At 39.3% G+C, this 18,456-nt stretch overlaps 1 protein-coding gene across 1 annotated transcript; it reads left to right on the top strand.

Moving 5' to 3' along the window:
- Window positions 1-13,657: 13,657 nt before the first annotated feature.
- Window positions 13,658-17,626, top strand: LOC113780308. The gene has a single exon (XM_027326120.1). It carries the CDS (start codon window positions 13,658-13,660, stop codon window positions 17,624-17,626), a length of 3,969 nt encoding a protein of 1,322 aa, XP_027181921.1.
- The last annotated feature ends 830 nt before the right edge of the window (window positions 17,627-18,456 follow it).

Here is an 18,456-nt window from a genome sequence, read left to right as displayed (position 1 = left end):
GCACAAGTAATCAAATAAACCGGTAAACAGTAGAAATTCACGGTTAAACGGTAGAAATTTATTATTTTCGTAGGTCGAGTGTGATAAAGTACATACTCGCCTTAAAACGGTGAAAAATTATATAGGAGCAATTATAGGGAGCATTTAATACACAATAAATATGAAGTAAACATGTAGTAAGACTATTCAAGTCACCCACACACGCGAGGAACACTCACTGTTACGTGCGATATGTCTCGGTTCCTGGATAACACCCTTGATTACCCTCGAGTCCTGAGGTAAGAGCTAACTAGTTTATATGGAAGTGAAAAACAAAACCTTAGGATTTTAGCACTTAAGAAGTGAAGAAACAAGAGGTTGGTATATAATTCTTAAATGTATACTAAAGAATAAAGTGAGTCGTTATAGCCTTGAATCAAGCCCTTTTCAATTTCAAAGTTCAAGAGTAAGAATGGAACCATGAGAAATCAAGTCCTAGGTCAAGAATTAAGCATAATAAAGAACATTAAGGTTTCTCATTTAAATTCAAGGAAACATCAAGTACAAGAGAAACATGTATCCTCCATGAAATCGAGTTTAAAATGAACCATCAATCTTAAAAGGATGTTGAATGTTCTTAAAAGTTCATTTCTTATGAAATCAGAAAATTTCAGCTTTATGCGACAAAACTTGAAAAATCAGATCTTGAGTTTGGTAAGTCCAAAAATTGAAAACTTTACACCGTTGGAAACTAGATCCAAAATACTAAAAGTTTCCAGAAGACACTTTTACAGGATTCCAAATAGAAAGTATTCATTTTTCAGCTCAAAGTTGCTAATTCAATAAGGCAAGACAGAATCAGTCTTGGTTTTCGGCGATATTTGAAAATTCGGAAAAATTCACAGAAAGTGAACTAACCTTTGAAATTCATAACACAATAAGAGTCCCATACAAAGTTTCAAACACCACAAGCGGAACCAAATTCAGAGTTTCTGTGACGGCCCCACCTCCCCCTAAGGCGAACCAAAGGGTTCGGCGGACCGCCTGCCCAACTCTCGCCGGGACTTACTGCAGTTCTCAAATAAATTACATCACTCACATCCAATAATATAGGGTACAACCTCAATAAGAGACGAAATAACATTTCCCAAGCTTAGAACGTAAACTACATACATTACAAATCTCAAGTAGTGGTACAATTCCCCGAATAAAACAAAATTCCTGAGTTCTCAAATAATTACAATTACAATATCAGTCTTAAATATTACATCTTCCAAAGTTCCCCGAATTCACATACCACAAGTGGATCGAGTTCGAATTCAAATTATACAAGAGATATTTCATCCAGTCATACTAATAACTCATTACACGCGCTTCCTTTGCCTTGAGCCCTGTGGAGGGGAAAAAATATTTTGGGGTAAGCTAGAAGCTCAGCAAGTGACCAGTAAAATCAGTAATCAACCAGTTTCACAATAATGCATTTAAATGATATCATGAATCAAAATGTACATTTATTGCTCTTGTGAGCCAGTGAAATCACCATACTTAGTTCTCCAACGCTCAAACAGATCCAGTAAGTTAAACAGTACAAGGGAGCCATTGGTGCTCCAAATAAGCAGTGGAGAGACGTTGGTTCTAAGCACAAGATTTTCCAAGAACTCAATGGAGCCAAATCATGTCATGGCACACACACAAACACAAATGATATGCAATCGAGTAACCAATGCAAGAATTAGTTCGAAAAGTAACCTCGTAAATAGTTGTGGAATCACTCACCAACCACAGCTCATGAACCTCATCCATCATAACTCATTGCCTTACTCAAGTCCAAACCCTAGATCACAAATATCATATCAAACAAAAGGAATTCTAAAAGCATCAAGTTCCTATCACCTTTTGGCATTTTAATCACAATTGAAGCTACACTTATCCGATTGAAACAAATCTTATGGCGTTACGAAGCTAAGACATATACCAACATTTCTTATGAAGATCTCCAAAGCTAAATCATACATTTTCATGGTCAAAAATCGAAATCTTAGAGAAAAATGGAAACTGTCCGCGAAACAGGGCTTAAGGGCAGTCAAGGGTATTTCAGTTATTTCACAAGCTACAGTATTCCAATCGATCTGAACTTTTGCAGGTAGATAGCTAGCTCATATATCTACAACTTTCATGTTTTGTCCAAAAGCTGGTTCGGTTTAAACCATGGATAAATTTGCAGTCCAAGTTGAGTCCAGAAACAAGGTAAAACTGAAATTACTTTTCTAAACTAATCTTTGCATATAACCATCACTAATATCAATTAAGGCTAGAAATTCCACCTTAACACTAGAATAACTTCTACTAATCACATACAAGCCAAATCAAAGATGAAATACTTAGATAAAGCAAAAAAATTAGTGAATATCATCATCCCAACTTCCAATTCACAAGAATCTCCATAAATCATCAACATCAATAACTTAATCACAAGATTAAAGAACAAGAAGAAGCTTCTAAGGATTATACCTTCCAATCACCTTGAAAACAAGTAAAGCAAAGCCCTTTCTTTTCAAAACACTCCACCCTTAGCTTGCTATCACCTTAACCGTGAAGTTAATTGGAGTAGATTGCAAAACTAACGGTGAAATCTCAAGTTTTAGACAAGAAATTGAAGTAGAAAATGAAGTTTCCTCTCTTGTTTTCTCTCTCAAAGCAGCCGGCCAAGAAGAAACAAAATGAAGACAAAGTTTAGCCAAGAAACAAGATAAGAATGAAGGAAAACAGCCGGTCAAACCTGGCTGCCGGAGGTGCCATGTCACAATCCGGCCAAAATCTGGCCGAATTTCCGGCCGAATTTAGGGCAGTGGCGAAATCCATATTTTTTCAAAACCCACCAACAATCCGGCCAAGAGCTGGCCGGATTTGAGCCCGATTTGCTAAGAACACTGTTCACCAGAATTTTTCCTTTTCTTCTTCCTTCAAGTGTCACAAACTTCCCCCCTTAAAAGAATGTCGTTCTAGACATTCCAACTTATACTAATCAGATCAAAATAGCCCTCGAAAGTCGGTCAAATACTAAGAATTACTCCAATCCCACTTATCACTTTGTAACGGCCAATAGATAACTAAACAAGTAACCAAAGAGAACATGCAAAAGGCTCGGTTCAACCAACTAGCCTTGAGTTGAAAATAAAGTCCTAGATATTCGGAAAATTCAGGACATGGCTTAGCCTCAAGTCGGAAATGTTTACCCCTGGCGGTGCTGGACAACACAACAAGCTAACACAACGGCTATACTTCACCAGAGAGTCTCAGTTCAGGAATTTATCCCTGGCGGTGCTGGACAACACAACAAGCTAGCACAACGGCTATACTTCACCAGAGAGTCTCAGGAATTTGTCCCTGGTGGTGCTTGATGACACAACAGGCATGCCTCGCCAGAAGAATGGCGGTGCTTGATAACATAATAGGCAATGCCCCACTAGAGAGGCTTAGTTCAAAAGTTCATCCCTGGCGGTGCTTGATAACACAACAGGCATGCCTCGCCAAAAGAATGGCGGTGCTTGACAACACAATAGGCAATGCTTCGCCAGAGAGGTTCAGTTCAACTGCTACAGAAGAGTAGTAGTCGGTCTACAACCACACATAAAAGCATACAAGTTCAAAAGCAGGGTCAAGTACTTCAAGTTCAAGGAGCACAAGTACGAATAAGAACTCACTCGGCTAGCCTATGCCCAACAATTCACATTCTCAAGCAGTCACAAAATTCAAGTCCACACACAGGTCATATACGAATCAAGCTACTTGCTCATGCGTAAATGAGATACCATATATTCTGTCAAATCAGGTCCATTAAGTGTACGTAAGTGCACACTCGCCTAAACAGGTTCAAGTCTCATGTGAGCTCAGCTTAGTCGGTCTCAGGCAGTTCAAGTATTTCAAACCCCAGCACTTACAAATAGGGTAGTGTAAACCTTAATCAAACAAGAAGACTAGAAGAAGGATACAAAAATCAGAAGTTTTCTCAACAAATCCGGCCACCAGCCTAATCTATCAAAACCCTAGCGAAAATCTTATTGGACAAGTTCTAGATAACATTTATCATTTCAATCTCATCATTCGGTTAAGTCTCGAGTACAATACAAAATCCTCTGTACTCTAACCTGTACCATTACAACTTATCTCAAACTCACTTATGATTCCTATTCACATCATCATACACTAGACCATGTTCCTTCCAAATTCACAAGCATTTCCTCAGGAAAAGTATCGAGTGCTCAAGTACAAGAATCCAAAACTAAGAAACTTTACGACTCAGGCCATACGCTAGTACCAGAATTGGTTGATGTACGCTTGGGAGTAACCAAGTCATATCTTACGCTTACCACTTTCAAACCAGTCCCACAGTCCGGCATCCTAAACTTTAGCCTAGGATACACTACAGAGATATGAAATCTAAGCTCTGATACCAACTGTGACAGTCCCACCTCCCCCTAAGGCGAACCAAAGGGTTCGGTGGACCGCCTGCCTAGCTCTCGCCGGGACTAACTGCAGTCCTCGAATAAATTACATCACTCACATCCAATAACATAGGGTACCACCTCAATAAGAGACGAAATAACATTTCCCAAGCTTAGAACGTAAACTACATACATTACAAATCTCAAGTAGTGGTACAATTCCCCGAATAAAACAAAAGTCCTCAGTTCTCAAATAATTACAATTACAATATCAGTCTCCAATATTACATCTTCCAAAGTTCCTCGAATTCACATACCACAAGTGGATTGAGTTCGAATTCAAATTATACAAGAGATATTTCATCCAGTCATACTAATAACTCATTACACGCGCTTCCTTTGCCTCGAGCCCTGTAGAGGGAAAAAAATATTTTGGGGTGAGCTAGAAGTTCAGCGAGTGACCAGTAAAATCAGTAATCAACCAGTTTCACAATATTTCTTTTAAATGATATCATGAATCAAAATGTACGTTTATTGCTCTTGTGAGCCAGTGAAATCACCATACTTAGAACTCCAACGCTCAAACAGATCCAGTAAATTAAATAGTACAAGGGAGCCATCGGTGCTCCAAATAAGCAGTGGAGAGACGTTGGTTCTAAGCACAAGATTTTCTAAGAATTCAATGGAGCCAAATCATGTCATGGCACACAAACAAACACAAATGATATGCAATCGAATAACCAACGCAAGAATTAGTTCGAAAAGTAACTTCGCAAATAGTTGTGGAATCACTCACCAACCACAGCTCATGAACCTCATCTATCATAACTCATTGCCTTGCTCAAGTCCAAACCCTAGATTACAAATATCATATCAAACAAAAGGAATTCTAAAAGCATCAAGATCCTATCACCTTTTGGCATTTTAATCACAATTGAAGCTACACTTATCCGATTGAAACAAATCTTATGGCGTTACGAAGCTAAGATATATACCAACATTTCTTATGAAGACATCCAAAGCCAAATCATACATTTTCATGGTCAAAAATCGAAATCTTAGAGAAAAATGGAAACTGTCCGCGAAACAGGGTTTAAGGGCAGTCAAGGGTATTTCAGTCATTTCACAAGCTACAGTACTCCAATCGATCTGAAATGTTGCATGTAGATAGCTAACTCATATATCTACAACTTTCATGTTTTGTCCAAAAGCTGGTTCGGTCTAAACCATGGATAAATTTGTAGTCCAAGTTGAGTCCAGAAACAAGGTAAAACTGAAATTATTCTTCTAAACTAATCTTTGCATATAACCATCACTAATATCAATTAAGGCTAGGAATTCCACCTTAACACTAGAATAACTTCTACTAATCACATACAAGCCAAATCAAAGATGAAATACTTAGATAAAGTCTAAAAATTAGTGAATATCATCATCCCAACTTCCAATTCACAAGAATCTCCAAAAATCATCAAAATCAATAACTTAATCACAAGATTAAAGAATAAGAAGAAGCTTCTAAGGATTATACCTTCCAATCACCTTGAAAACAAGTAAAGCAAAGCCCTTTCTTTTCAAAACACTCCACCCTTAGCTTGCTATCACCTTAAACGTGAAGTTAATCGGAGTAGATTGCAAAACTAACGGTGAAATCTCAAGTTTTGGACAAGGAATTGAAGTAGAAAATGAAGTTTCCTCTCTTGTTTTCTCTCTCAAAGCAGCCGGCCAAGAAGAAACAAAATGAAGACAAAGTTTAGCCAAGAAACAAGATAAGAATGAAGAAAAACAGCAGGTCAAATCTGGCTGCCGGAGGTGCCACGTCACAATCCGGCCAGAATCTGGTCGGATTTCCGGCCGGATTTAGGGCAGTGGCGGAATCCATATTTTTTCAGAACCCACTAACAATCCGGCCAAGAACTAGCCGGATTTGCGGCCAAATTTGCTACCGGATTTGCTAAGAACACTGTTCACCAGAATTTTTCCTTTTCTTCTTCCTTCGGGCTTCACAGTTTCGAGCAACAAGATACAACAGTTGGAAGTTGGTTGGTTTTTGTACCCTGTTCAGTGAATTTCCAGATTTGTGGAGAAATCTTTGGGGCATTATTTGAGTATCAAAATGGCGTTGAAATCACACCAAATCTGGTACACTTAAACTTCCATATATGAACTACTTCTCTACCAAAATTCAGGTAAAAACTCATATGGGAAGGCAGTTAACGAAACGACCAAAGTTCGTAAAATGTTTGAAAGCTAATCTGCCCTCTTGCTTTTCTTTCTTTTCAAACGTTTTGACCAACACAATAAGCCCCAATTCGCTCCAATTTTGAAACCAAAGTACCAAAACATTTAATAAACAATTGATGGTTAAATGACACTAAAATTTTCGAAATATAACCTCCCAAAATAGATTCGACCATTCGGTCAACAAGGAAGGGAAATTCTTCCAATTTCCAGCTTTATCGCATTTTCGAAACCAAACCATATCTAGCCCTGTACAACTCAGAATTGAGATTGGTTTATGGTGTTGGAAACTAGGTTCCAAATACTACAATTCATCAGAAGACATCATTTTAAAAGTCATTTCATAAGTGGGACAAAATTGAGCCACAAGATGCAGCTTCCAGTTTCATTCGCATACACAGTCAAAACACAATGGCCAACTTTACTGACTCGCTGCAGTTCACACAAAACGAACCAGTAGGTGATTTTTATACTGTTAAAAATCTATGAATGTATAGTTTTGAATTCCACTGACGGCACTCAATTTTGACTTTTGTACACAGAGATACATTCGGACAAAGAGGCACTGTCCGAGTGCACTGTTATCAATTTCCAGATTTGAAACTCTTCCCAAAACTCAAGTTTTGCACAACCAAATGATACGATTGTTGAAAGACACATTATACACACAATATACAACATATATCCATTGATTTCACAGTCCACCAAGTATCAAAAATTCGAAATGAAAACAGAACAATAAGACCAGAAATTTAGGCCAGCTTGAATCCCACAAGTTTTTCCAACTTTCTCTCGTCCTTCTAATCGTAATCCTCTCATATGACACATAAACAACAATAATCAAGCATTTTAATCCTCAAGTCAGCTACCTACAAGCCTCCTCAAGACCGCTAGCCTAGGATTAAAGCAAGATAAATGGTTTTCCTCGAGCCCGCTAACCTATATGCAATTAGGGTTTTAAACCCACGGAGATTAACAGCTAAACTTGGAAGAAATGAAGAGTTTAAAGGGATGAGATGGTTACCCTTCAAACCCTATGTGAAACCAGAATTTTCAACCAAAATTCCTCCAAGAAAATCCACAAGATAACTCCTTGCTCCAAGATGGAAGGTTACTCCAAGTTATTTGCGATTTGGTGGAGGTTTGGTGAGTGATTTGAACCTAAACAATGGAGTTTTTCTTCTTCCTTGTCTTGCTTTGGCCAAAAATGGAGAGGCAAGAGAGAGTGTGAGATGGTTTTTAGCTTGTCTTGGAAGCTTGGGAAGAAAAGTAAGGGTTAAGCAATCCAAAAGTCAACTAGGAATAGTTGTCACGCAAGGATTTGACAAGACCCTTGGAGGTTGAAAAGTATAGGCTTGGCCAAAAGAGTGGCTTGTCTATTTATATCACATGATAACCTCAAGAACCTTGGAGGTTGAAAAGTATGTTCAACAGGCTTACAAAGATCACTTGTCTAAGTTGGTAATTTTCTGCTCGAGATGGGCATAGTAATAAGTCTAGAATCTCAGTTGCTCTCGAAGACAAAATCTTTGAAGGGATGCTTGAAAACAATATGCTGAATTATATCTTTGAGAGTATTATTTAAAAAACCTAAAAAATCAATAAAGGTATTTGAGCACAAGCATTAGCTAAAAGACCTTTTGCTGCTTTATATGTCATAGTTGTTGATGCTGTAGCCTTCTATTTACGAGCTACAATGACCTTTTCTTCTGGCAGCTTTTGAAACTCTTCCTGCTCTTTGTCATTAACTATGCCAGTGTGTTTTGAAATGTCTGATTCTTGGTTATACTTTTGATCAACATTTCTTTAAAGAATAATTTTTCATTAATGTACTGGTTCTTTTTCAATTAATCAAAGCTGCCAGTGTGGTTTGGTAGATTTTCCTGTTAGTTAGTATGTTTTGTTGCTTAAGAAAGTACTCTGTTCTATGATCAAGTTCTCATTTTGTTTTCCAATAATGTTATCACTGTGTTTTTAGGGAAGAACTACTCTATGCTATAGGCCAATATTTTTTTGTCTCTTTCCTTTTTCAGCTTCAATTGCGTGTCCTAGTGATTAAATAAGATGGACAACTTAGAGTGCAATGTGCAAATTTGTGATAGTTTATGGGTGCACACTATAATTAACTTTTTTTTTCATACCCTTTTCCATTTTACCTACTTTCATGTTTCACACCAATCTTCCCACCCTCTATTCCTGCCTTTTCCTTTCTCACTCTTGGTCCACATTCTAACTAGCTAGAATAACTAAAATATATGATACGTAAATACTAGTAATCATCAATTGGATTTAAGAAATCCAATTGGCTAATTAACAAAATGTAAATAAACAAGTGGCAATTTTTTGCACCAATCACTTGTGAGTTAAGACAAATTAGCTACATATTCAAGCAAGTTAATCACTACTTGTGGATCTACTCTTGTTCGTGCGCAATCCGTGAAAGCTACACAAAAGGGAACATTTTACGATTCAATTTTTTCGAGCAACTATTAACCATTCAAACTATTCATGTTAGGTTCTATAGATGTGATAATATGTAAAATTTTTACTAGGTTTTTTAGTATCAACCCAGGATGAGCAAAGATTATCTTGATGCAGTTTCTGTCTATCGGCATTGATGAATTTGCTAAGACTATATCTGCTTTCAGATATAGGTACAAGTGCTATAAATTTTAGTGTTAGCAAAAAGTAACTAAATGGATGACCTTATACACAATGTATACCTAAGTCAATCTATTAATTGCTAGTGTATTTACCATCATCTTGAAATCCTTATCAATGACGTAGAAAGGACTTTGTGTGCACGATATTTTACTCCATTAGTTTTGCTAACTTGTTATCACTTGGATTTAGGTAGGACAAATTTGAGACATTAGAGTGTAATGCATTCACAATTGAAATTAACAATGCAAAGTAAAAATGAGGTACAAGTTTAAAGCTACAAAATAGAATTAATCCCATATCAAGTGGTTTTATTGTTCAATTTGACTCCACAATGGGATGGAGAATTGTGACTTGTGGATTTCAAGAATTTGTTTGCTTATTAACTTGCAAATAGAGTACCAATAATGTGTAGACACCAATAATTCAAAACTATAAGTTTGATATTAGACTTATGATAGGTGATGAGTTGACAAATATTTTATCTAAAATTTTATAGAAACTTTATGTTATTATCCATCTAAAGGGTAAATGGAAGATCCATTAATTAATCCTTATATGAATAGGATCCTTGGATCAATATCCATTGCTACTCTTTATCATCAAGGGATATCCTTAGTCAAGTTTGATTTCATTATTTGTGCTATAATATCATCCCATGTGCCAGGAAAGCTTTCAACCACTGCCAAAATATGAACAACAATTTTTCTCTATTCAACAATGTTTTGGATCACATTTAGAAATGCTTCTACAAATGGTTCCATATATAGTTGTAATAGTTTGAAGAAGGTTTATGTGTTTCAAACAAAATTCAAGTCTCAAGTCATCTCCATTTTGAAAGGAAAAATATCACAGGGTTCTGTTCCCCTATTTTTCTTTTTGCTAAATTATCTCGTGCATGACCATTTCTTCTATAAAGAGCTTATTGTTTTAAATGAGAAGAATGAAATTGGATGGTAACATTTGCATATTAATTTAAAATCACAAATATGTTCAAAGACTTCATGGTTGCATGATAAATTTTTTAGTCCTAGTCCAAGTGTTGCTTCTACTAATAAAAAATTAACACAAGGAGTGAACAAAAGTAAAATATCCTAAATTCGCTACATTTCTTTCTCTTTTTGTTGTTTCTTTGTCTTTATGCCTGGTATATTTCTCTTTTTTTTTTCCAATTAAAATTTTTCACTAAGATATGGATAGACAAAGAGGTAGGTTGGACCATTTAGTATCGACACTAGATGAGCAAAGAATACATTGATACAATTTATGTTGATCATCATGGAAGAACATACTAGTAAGTCACCTTGGCTTATAAACAGATTTAAAAATGGTTGAAAATGGGACATAGATGCTAAGGCAATATCTATTTTTCCTATGATTCCAAAAATTCGTGTTTTAGTTGAGATTTTTATACTTAGTTTTCCACAAGGAAACATATAAGATGCAATGCTAGTTGCAGATTAGAGGTTCAAACTTTTGTACATCCCTTTAATCTAAAGTGAGCTTCTTGCATTCTGGACACCCTTGGCCCTTAGTATATGTTAAAGTAAGAGTAGAAGTAGCATAACATAAAATAATAAATAACAAAAAAATAATGATACCTTTTTAACTAATTTTTCTTTTATTAGAATTTATGTATCATATGGGGGATAACTAAAATATACGATCCATAAATAGTAATAATCATTAATCAGTTTTAAGTTCAATTAATTAATTAACTAAGTGTAAATAATTAGATGACAATTTTGTGCACCAATCACTTGTGAGCTAGACCAATTAAGCTACATGCCCAAGCTAGTTGATCAATACTTGTGGAGCTACTCTTGTACATGCACAATCTGTGTAAGCTATACGCAAGGGAAGGTTTTATCCTTCAATTTTTTTAAAAATAATTATCAACCACTCAAACTAACCATTTTAGGTTCTATAGGTGTAAATTAGTCACAATTCCATAGATATGATAATATGTAAAACTTTTACAATGTTTTTTTTAGTATCAACCCAAGATAAGTAAAGATTACCTTGATGTAGTTTATATTGATTGTCATGGTGTAACTTATATGTAGTTCTGTCCCCCAAATCTGCCCGAATACCATCAAATAAATAGCCTACATATAATCTAAATTGGTCTCGTAGAACTAAAATTTGACTTCCTAATTTCTTTTTGGGGGCTAAAATGCTATCACATAGTGGCAGTATGATTTTTTTAAATTAAAATTTATCTAAGATGGGTTTCTAGCAATAATTTTTACCTTCTGAGTTGCGTACCTCCAAAGGAAGAGAATTTCAATTGCACTCTCGAAACTAGCAATGCCCAATTTGCACCCAACTAGACAGTTAAATATCTTTGTCAATGAGATTTAACTTTCTGGTGAGTTCATTACTATAGTTTCATCAAAATATCTTTGTTGCAAAAATTTTGCGGGCTGCTATCTTTACAATTCATGCAAAATAATAAAGGTTTTTTATAACCCATCAGCTGTTTGATAAATTGCCTCTTTCAAACTAAGTTCAAAATTCGTTCAACGCCTTGGCTGCTAGTTCATGCCTCCAAGTATAGTCATCAGCCCATCATCTCTACCTCGTTCAAACACTAGCAATCATCATCTTCATGATAATAATTTTTTTTTTCTAGCCAAAGGTGAAATCCATTCCGGTTCAATAGAAAAAAGTTCTACATTCTTTAAGGATTTTGTGCTAAGGTTTCCAAGGAACGGCTTGGGTAGTGGTGCGGCAGTCCATGGCTGCCATCTGCCCACCTGATGGAGGGCAGCCTGCCCCTCCTACCTTTCAACGCAAATCCTTTTCAGAGTTGTTCACGAAGAATTCACAGCAGCCGACGCTATCCTTTGCGGCACAGGAGGCTACACACAAAGGGGAACCTGCGTTGATTTTCCCACAGGCAACGGTCGAAGCTCTAGCCAGTCCATTTCGTTTCGCATTGATTGGGAAATTCTCTAGACGTAGACCGAAGTTGGAGGAGGTGAGGAAGTTCATTGCATCGCTGGATTTACGTGAGAACCCGGTGGTGGGCTTGTTGGACGTAAGACATGTGTTAATTCAGTTGAACAATGAAGCTGATTTCCATCGTGTATGGTTTAGGAGGATCTGGTATGTGTCTTCCTTCCCCATGAGAGTATTCAAATGGACCACGGACTTCCATGTTGACAGGGAGTCGTCGGTGGTTCCGCTCTGGCTTCAATTACCAAAACTCCCGCTGCACTTTTTCAATAAGGAGGTGATTTTCCAGATTGCGTCTATGGTAGGTAACCCTTTGCTAGTTGATGCGGCTACCCTTGCAGTGTCACGGCCAAGTGTTGCACGGGTGTTTGTTGAGATGGATTTGTTGCGTTCGACACCGTCGCGGGTTTGGATTGGCAATGGAAATCATGCTGGTTTTTGGCAAGAGCTGGTGGTGGAGAACCTTCCAAGGTACTGCTCACATTGTTTCCGCCAAGGTCACGATGTGGAGACTTGTCATGTTTTAAAGCCCGAGTTGCGAGGAGCATCTGGTCACCATACCAAGACTACTGGAACAACACAACTACGGTTGACAGAGACGTCGAATACAGACATGCCTGATGGCCCTTGTAATGGAGAAAGGCCATCGGTATTGATACAAGATGCGGCAGTAATTGATGGGGCAAAGGGAGAAGTTAATGAGACTGTGACTGGCAAAGCGCTAGTTGCTCACGATCAGTTAATAGGTGGTACGCCTCACGAAGCTGAGCAAGGTGACCAGGTGCAGCAGTCCTGTGCTACTATACCAGCGCAGCAGGAGAGGAAAATGGAGGAGGATTATGGGACGGTGGCGGTAGAAGGTATCGAGGTGGTGCTGCCACATGACAAAGGAGAGGAACGTTCTGAAGATGTGGGGAGTGGGTTGCCCGCGAGGGTGGTCGTACGTTCTGCTGAGGGGCAAGTTGAAGACATACAAGATACTCAACGAAGGGTCGGTACCCTCTCCCCTAGGGGCAAGGATCTTATCCGACAAGAAGAGTCATCACTAGAGACCGGGCATATAGACACGGGGGGTACCCTGGAACTAGAAGAAGTTGTTCGTAAGGAGCGAATGGATGCAAGGTCGCGTGGTCTCCGGGTTGGTCTCCCGTCAGATAGAACACTACGCTCCATGGTTAGTTCTTCAACAAATTCTTTTTCTGTCCTTTCTGATGATTAAGTTACTTTTTTGGAATATAAGAGGGGTAGCTCGTGCTCCTAATTTAAGGCGGTTAAGGAAACTTATTAAATTGTATGATCTTCAATTGGTGGTTGTTGTTGAACCTAAGTTGAGGGTGGAGTCAATTACTGATATTAGAATTAAATTGGGGATGGATTGTTGCATGTTCAATCATTGGGGTTCTGTTTGGATTTTCTACCGGTCATTGTTTACGTGTCAGATTACAGGGGAGTCTCCCCAACATATAACTATTAGAGTACAATCTCATCTTTTCCAAGACTCCATTATTTTGTCTTGTATACACGCGAAGTGTACGCAGCAGGACAGAGAGGATTTGTGGAATGCACTTTTGCAGGATAAACCCGCCTTCAATCCTTGGTTTTTGGTGGGGGATTTCAATGTGGTCACAAATACAGAGGAGAAGAGGGGTGGATTGCCATTTAGACCGTCGGAGGGATCAGACTTTCTGAATTTTATGGCGCTAGCTGGTGTCAGTGATGCGGGATTCTCTGGGTCAAGGTTTACATGGTGTAATAATCGTTCGGGAACGGCGCGGATCTGGAAGCGTCTGGATCGCTTACTTCTGTGTGGGAGTGCAATGGAGCTACCGTACCAATTCATGGTGCAACATTTAGGCCGTGACCCGTCGGATCATGCTCCCTTGTTGCTATCGGTGGATACGAGGCTAGACAATAAACCCAAGCCGTTTCGTTTCTTAAACATCTGGACCACTCATCCTGATTTTCTGGGGGTTATCAAGGACTGTTGGGTTCATCCAGTCAATGGCTCTCCTTTGCAAGTATTGGCATCGAAGTTGAGGAATGTTAAAAATGCCCTCAAGCAGTGGTCTAGGACGACATTCGGGGATATTTTTGAAGGGGTACGTAGTGCAGAGCGTGTGGTAACCGAGTCTGAGACAGCATACGACCTCGATCCTACTGAGCAGCGACGGAGCGAGTTACATCATGCTCGGGCTCGATTGCGCCGAGCGCTTGTAGTTGAGGAGGGTTTTTGGAGACAAAAGGCGCGGGTTAAGTGGCTTTCGGACGGAGATAGGAACACCAAATATTTCCACTCCTTGGTTACGGAAAGGAGACGTAGGGCAGTAATTCATCGAGTCAGGGGTACTGCTGGAGAGTGGATCGAGGGGGAATGCCAAATTGGGGAGGCAGCGGTGGGTTTCTTTAAGGATCTTTTCACGGCAGAGGGGGATCTTCCCTCCCTTACCGGTCTGGAGATCATACCTAAACTGATAACAGACCAGGAAAACTCACGGTTAACGGACATTCCATCTCTTACAGAAGTTAAAGACATAGTCTTTGCTATGGATGGAGAGAGCGCAGCCGGCCCGGACGGGTTTACAGGGAAATTCTTTACCTTTGCTTGGGAGGTAGTGGCATCGGATTTATACCGGGCGGTTGTCAGCTTTTTCTGCGGTGCTGAACTACCTAGGAGTATCACGGCTACCTCAATTGTGTTGCTGCCAAAAGTGGAGAACCCCCAAGATTTTAAGCATTTTCGTCCAATCAGTCTGTGCAACTTTACTAACAAAATCATCTCCAAGCTGTTATCGGCAAGGTTGGCGATGATATTACCCCGGATTATATCTCCACAGCAAAGCGGGTTTGTCCAAGGGAGGCAGATTACAGATAATTTCTTGTTAGCTCAGGAGTTAGTAGCCGATATCGGGAAATCAAATCGGGGTGGCAATGTGGTCATCAAGTTAGACATGATGAAGGCTTATGATAAAGTCTCATGGCCCTTTCTCCTACAGGTGCTACGATATTTCGGATTCAGTGAGACCTGGATAGACATGATTTGGCGCTTAATATCGAATGTGTGGTTCTCGGTACTTGTTAATGGTGGTTCAAACGGCTTTTTCAGATCTTCACGGGGTTTACGGCAAGGGGATCCAATTTCACCAGCCTTATTCGTTATCGGAGCTGAGGTGCTGTCTAGAACCCTCAACACGCTACCCACACAAAGAGGATTTACTCCGTTCAAAGTTCCTCCTCATTGTTCTATAATTACGCATTTGGCATTCGCCGATGACGTGATTATCTTTTCCAGTGGGGCCAAGTCATCCCTACGTCTGATTAAACGGGTTTTGGATGATTATAATGAGGCATCAGGTCAGCGAATCAACCCTCAGAAGAGTTGTTTCCTTACTCATCCACGGGCACCATCTCAGAGGGCAGCGGTTGTTAACCAGATACTAGGGTATAATAAACGCGACTTTCCAATACGGTACCTTGGTTGTCCCTTGTATACCGGAAGGAGCAAGAAGGTTTACTATACGGATATATACAATGCGGTGGCGAATCGGATTTTGAGTTGGAAAAACCAGATATTATCGCTAGGAGGCAGGGTGGTGTTGATTCAGAGCGTGTTATCCTCTATGCCAATTCACTTGCTGGCAGCCGCGTCCCCTCCAAAAGGGATGTTGATGGTCATAGAGAAATTGTTCGCCAAGTTCTTGTGGGGATCTTCGAATTTCGGGGATAAATTCCATTGGATACGTTGGGCAGATTTGTGTCGGCCGAAGGATGAAGGGGGTGTAGGCCTGCGGGGTTTGAAACAGGTCTACGACTCATTTTCCATTAAACTCTGGTGGAAATTTCGACAACAACAATCATTATGGGCAAAGTTTATGTCCCAGAAGTATTGTGCAGGTCATCACCCTTGTCTTGCTGATATTGGGCATCCGGGATCCCAAGTTTGGCAGAGGATGGTTACAATGCAGCGTTTTGGGGAGGATAATATTAGCTGGGTAGTTCGGGAGGGGGCTTTGGACTTTTGGCATGATAATTGGATGGGGTCAGGTGCGCTTTGTGACAAGGTTGAGGTCTTCCATGATCATTCGGTGGTTGATTTTGTAGATCGGCGGGCTTGGAATGTGGACATGCTCCATCAATTCTTGGATGGAGAATTGGTTACGCAGGTTTTGGAGATTGACCCTCCTACCGATAGGGGAAATGATACAATGGTATGGGCATTGACGAACTCGGGTGTTTTTTCCACTGCATCGGCTTACTCATTGATCCGTCAATCCAATGACAATTCTTGGCTTTTTGGTCGTATATGGCAGCAGGGTCTTCCAGTCAAGGTTTCTTTCTTTATGCTGCGACTACTACAGGGGAGGCTCCCTCTTATGGATCGCCTAAAGAGGTTTGGGGTTTGTGGCCCATCTAGATGCTTGTGTTGTCAGAATCCCCAGGAGGAGGATTTGAATCATGTGTTTTGCTCAGGAGAAGGGGCACGATTGGTCTGGCGACACTTCGAGAGTACTGCTGGTGAGTTTAGTGGGGTGCATACGGTGCGTCATATGGTGTGGTCTTGTTGGTTAAGGAGGGGGACTAATGATCGTGTAAAGTTTTTGCATAATATACTTCCTTCGGTGGTATGCTGGGTTTTATGGAAGGCTAGGAATGAAGGGGTGTTTGAAGGTCGGAAGATGAGGATCAGGCCTACGGTGAATCGGATTGTTCAGTTTCTGCATGATTTCCTTCAGTCACGGTTCCCGGGGGTGCAGCCTTCTGCCCCTACATGGGAAGGGTTGCTTCTCGAATTAGGTAGTCATCAAAGGCGGATGGTTATTAGGCCAGTTTACTGGGTAACTCCACGTAGAGGCTATAAGTTGAATTCAGATGGATGTTCTCGGGGGAACCCAGGAAGGAGTGGGGGGGGTGGGCTTGTGCGGGATAGTCGAGGAAATTTTGTATTCGGCTACGCGGAGCCCTTCGGGGTGATAACCAGCATGCAGGCGGAACTTCGAGCGTTGCTATGGGGCGTTAGACATTGTGTGATTCGAGGGTGCTTGGAGTTACACTTAGAGGCGGATTCTCTCACCCTGGTTCACATTGTTCAAGGGACTAGTGCTTGTCCTTGGCGTTTACAGAGAGATCTGGATGAGTTGATGATGTTCAAGCAATATTTCACATCGATCACACACTGCTACAGGGAAGCAAACGCACCTGCAGATCATTTGGCAAATTTTGGTGCTGATTCTAGTGCAGGTCATGTGTTTAATACATTCTCAGAATTGCCGCAATTGGTTAGGGGGGCTATTAGATTAGATCGATTAGGATTTCCTACGTTTCGTACACGGTGTCTGGCATGAATTGGAATAAGAAGCAGAAAAGGCCAATGAAGGTGAAAATGGCGGTTAGAAGGACATCAAGGGAGGAAGATTGACTGCTAAAATCTTCAAAAATCATCCTTCAGATTCACTGGAAGACATCCTGATATGGAAAAATGAAGATTTAATCTTAATTTCAGTTTTTAAATGCTTAAACTTTCACTAGCTTGTAAATTTATTGTCAAATTGTGGTTTGATGGCAGGGAGTTTCGTCCTTTTTTAAGGGGAAACTCTGCCGAAATTTTTATAAAATAATAAAATAAAAAAAAATAAAAAAAAAATAGCCTAAAAAAATAAAAAAAAACTTATATGTAGTTCATATTGATCGACACAACGAAACTTACTAATGCTATATCTGCTTTTACTCTTCTTCTAGAGGATGAATTTATCAAATTGTATAGAGTTAGGAAAGAAAAAGAGAGAAAATGTAAAAAGCTATCAAAGTGAGTAAGACTAAGACTACATAAGGAAATTAAAGGACATCTGTTGTTCTCTCCACTCTGATTTTAGATGATGAATTTAGCAAACTATATAGAATTAAGATAGAGGAAGGGAGAAAATGTAGTAAAATGTTATCAAAAGTGGGTGGGATTATGAGTAGAAAGGGGAATGATGAAAACATCTACTACTAGAATCATAGCTCTTTCCAAGTGCAAACCAGATGAAGGTAAGTATGCCTTAAAATAATCATTTTGAAGGATTTTGTATATACTTGAATTATGCATTAATAAATAACATTATTTATCATATTGATTGCTCTATATTTATACTTGTATGGTCAAATATCTAAAATAAACTTAATCGATGAAATC

This window comes from Coffea eugenioides, chromosome 8 (assembly GCF_003713205.1).
Source record: "Coffea eugenioides isolate CCC68of chromosome 8, Ceug_1.0, whole genome shotgun sequence".
Taxonomy (NCBI): Eukaryota; Viridiplantae; Streptophyta; class Magnoliopsida; order Gentianales; family Rubiaceae; genus Coffea; species Coffea eugenioides.
The sequence above is the reverse complement of the archived record's forward strand: the minus strand, read 5'-3'. Positions and strand labels throughout refer to the sequence as shown.

What these genes read in the sequence shown, in the direction of transcription:
- LOC113780308 (XM_027326120.1), top strand. Translation starts at nt 13,658, where the DNA reads ATGGATTGTTGCATGTTCAATCATTGGGGTTCTGTTTGGATTTTCTAC.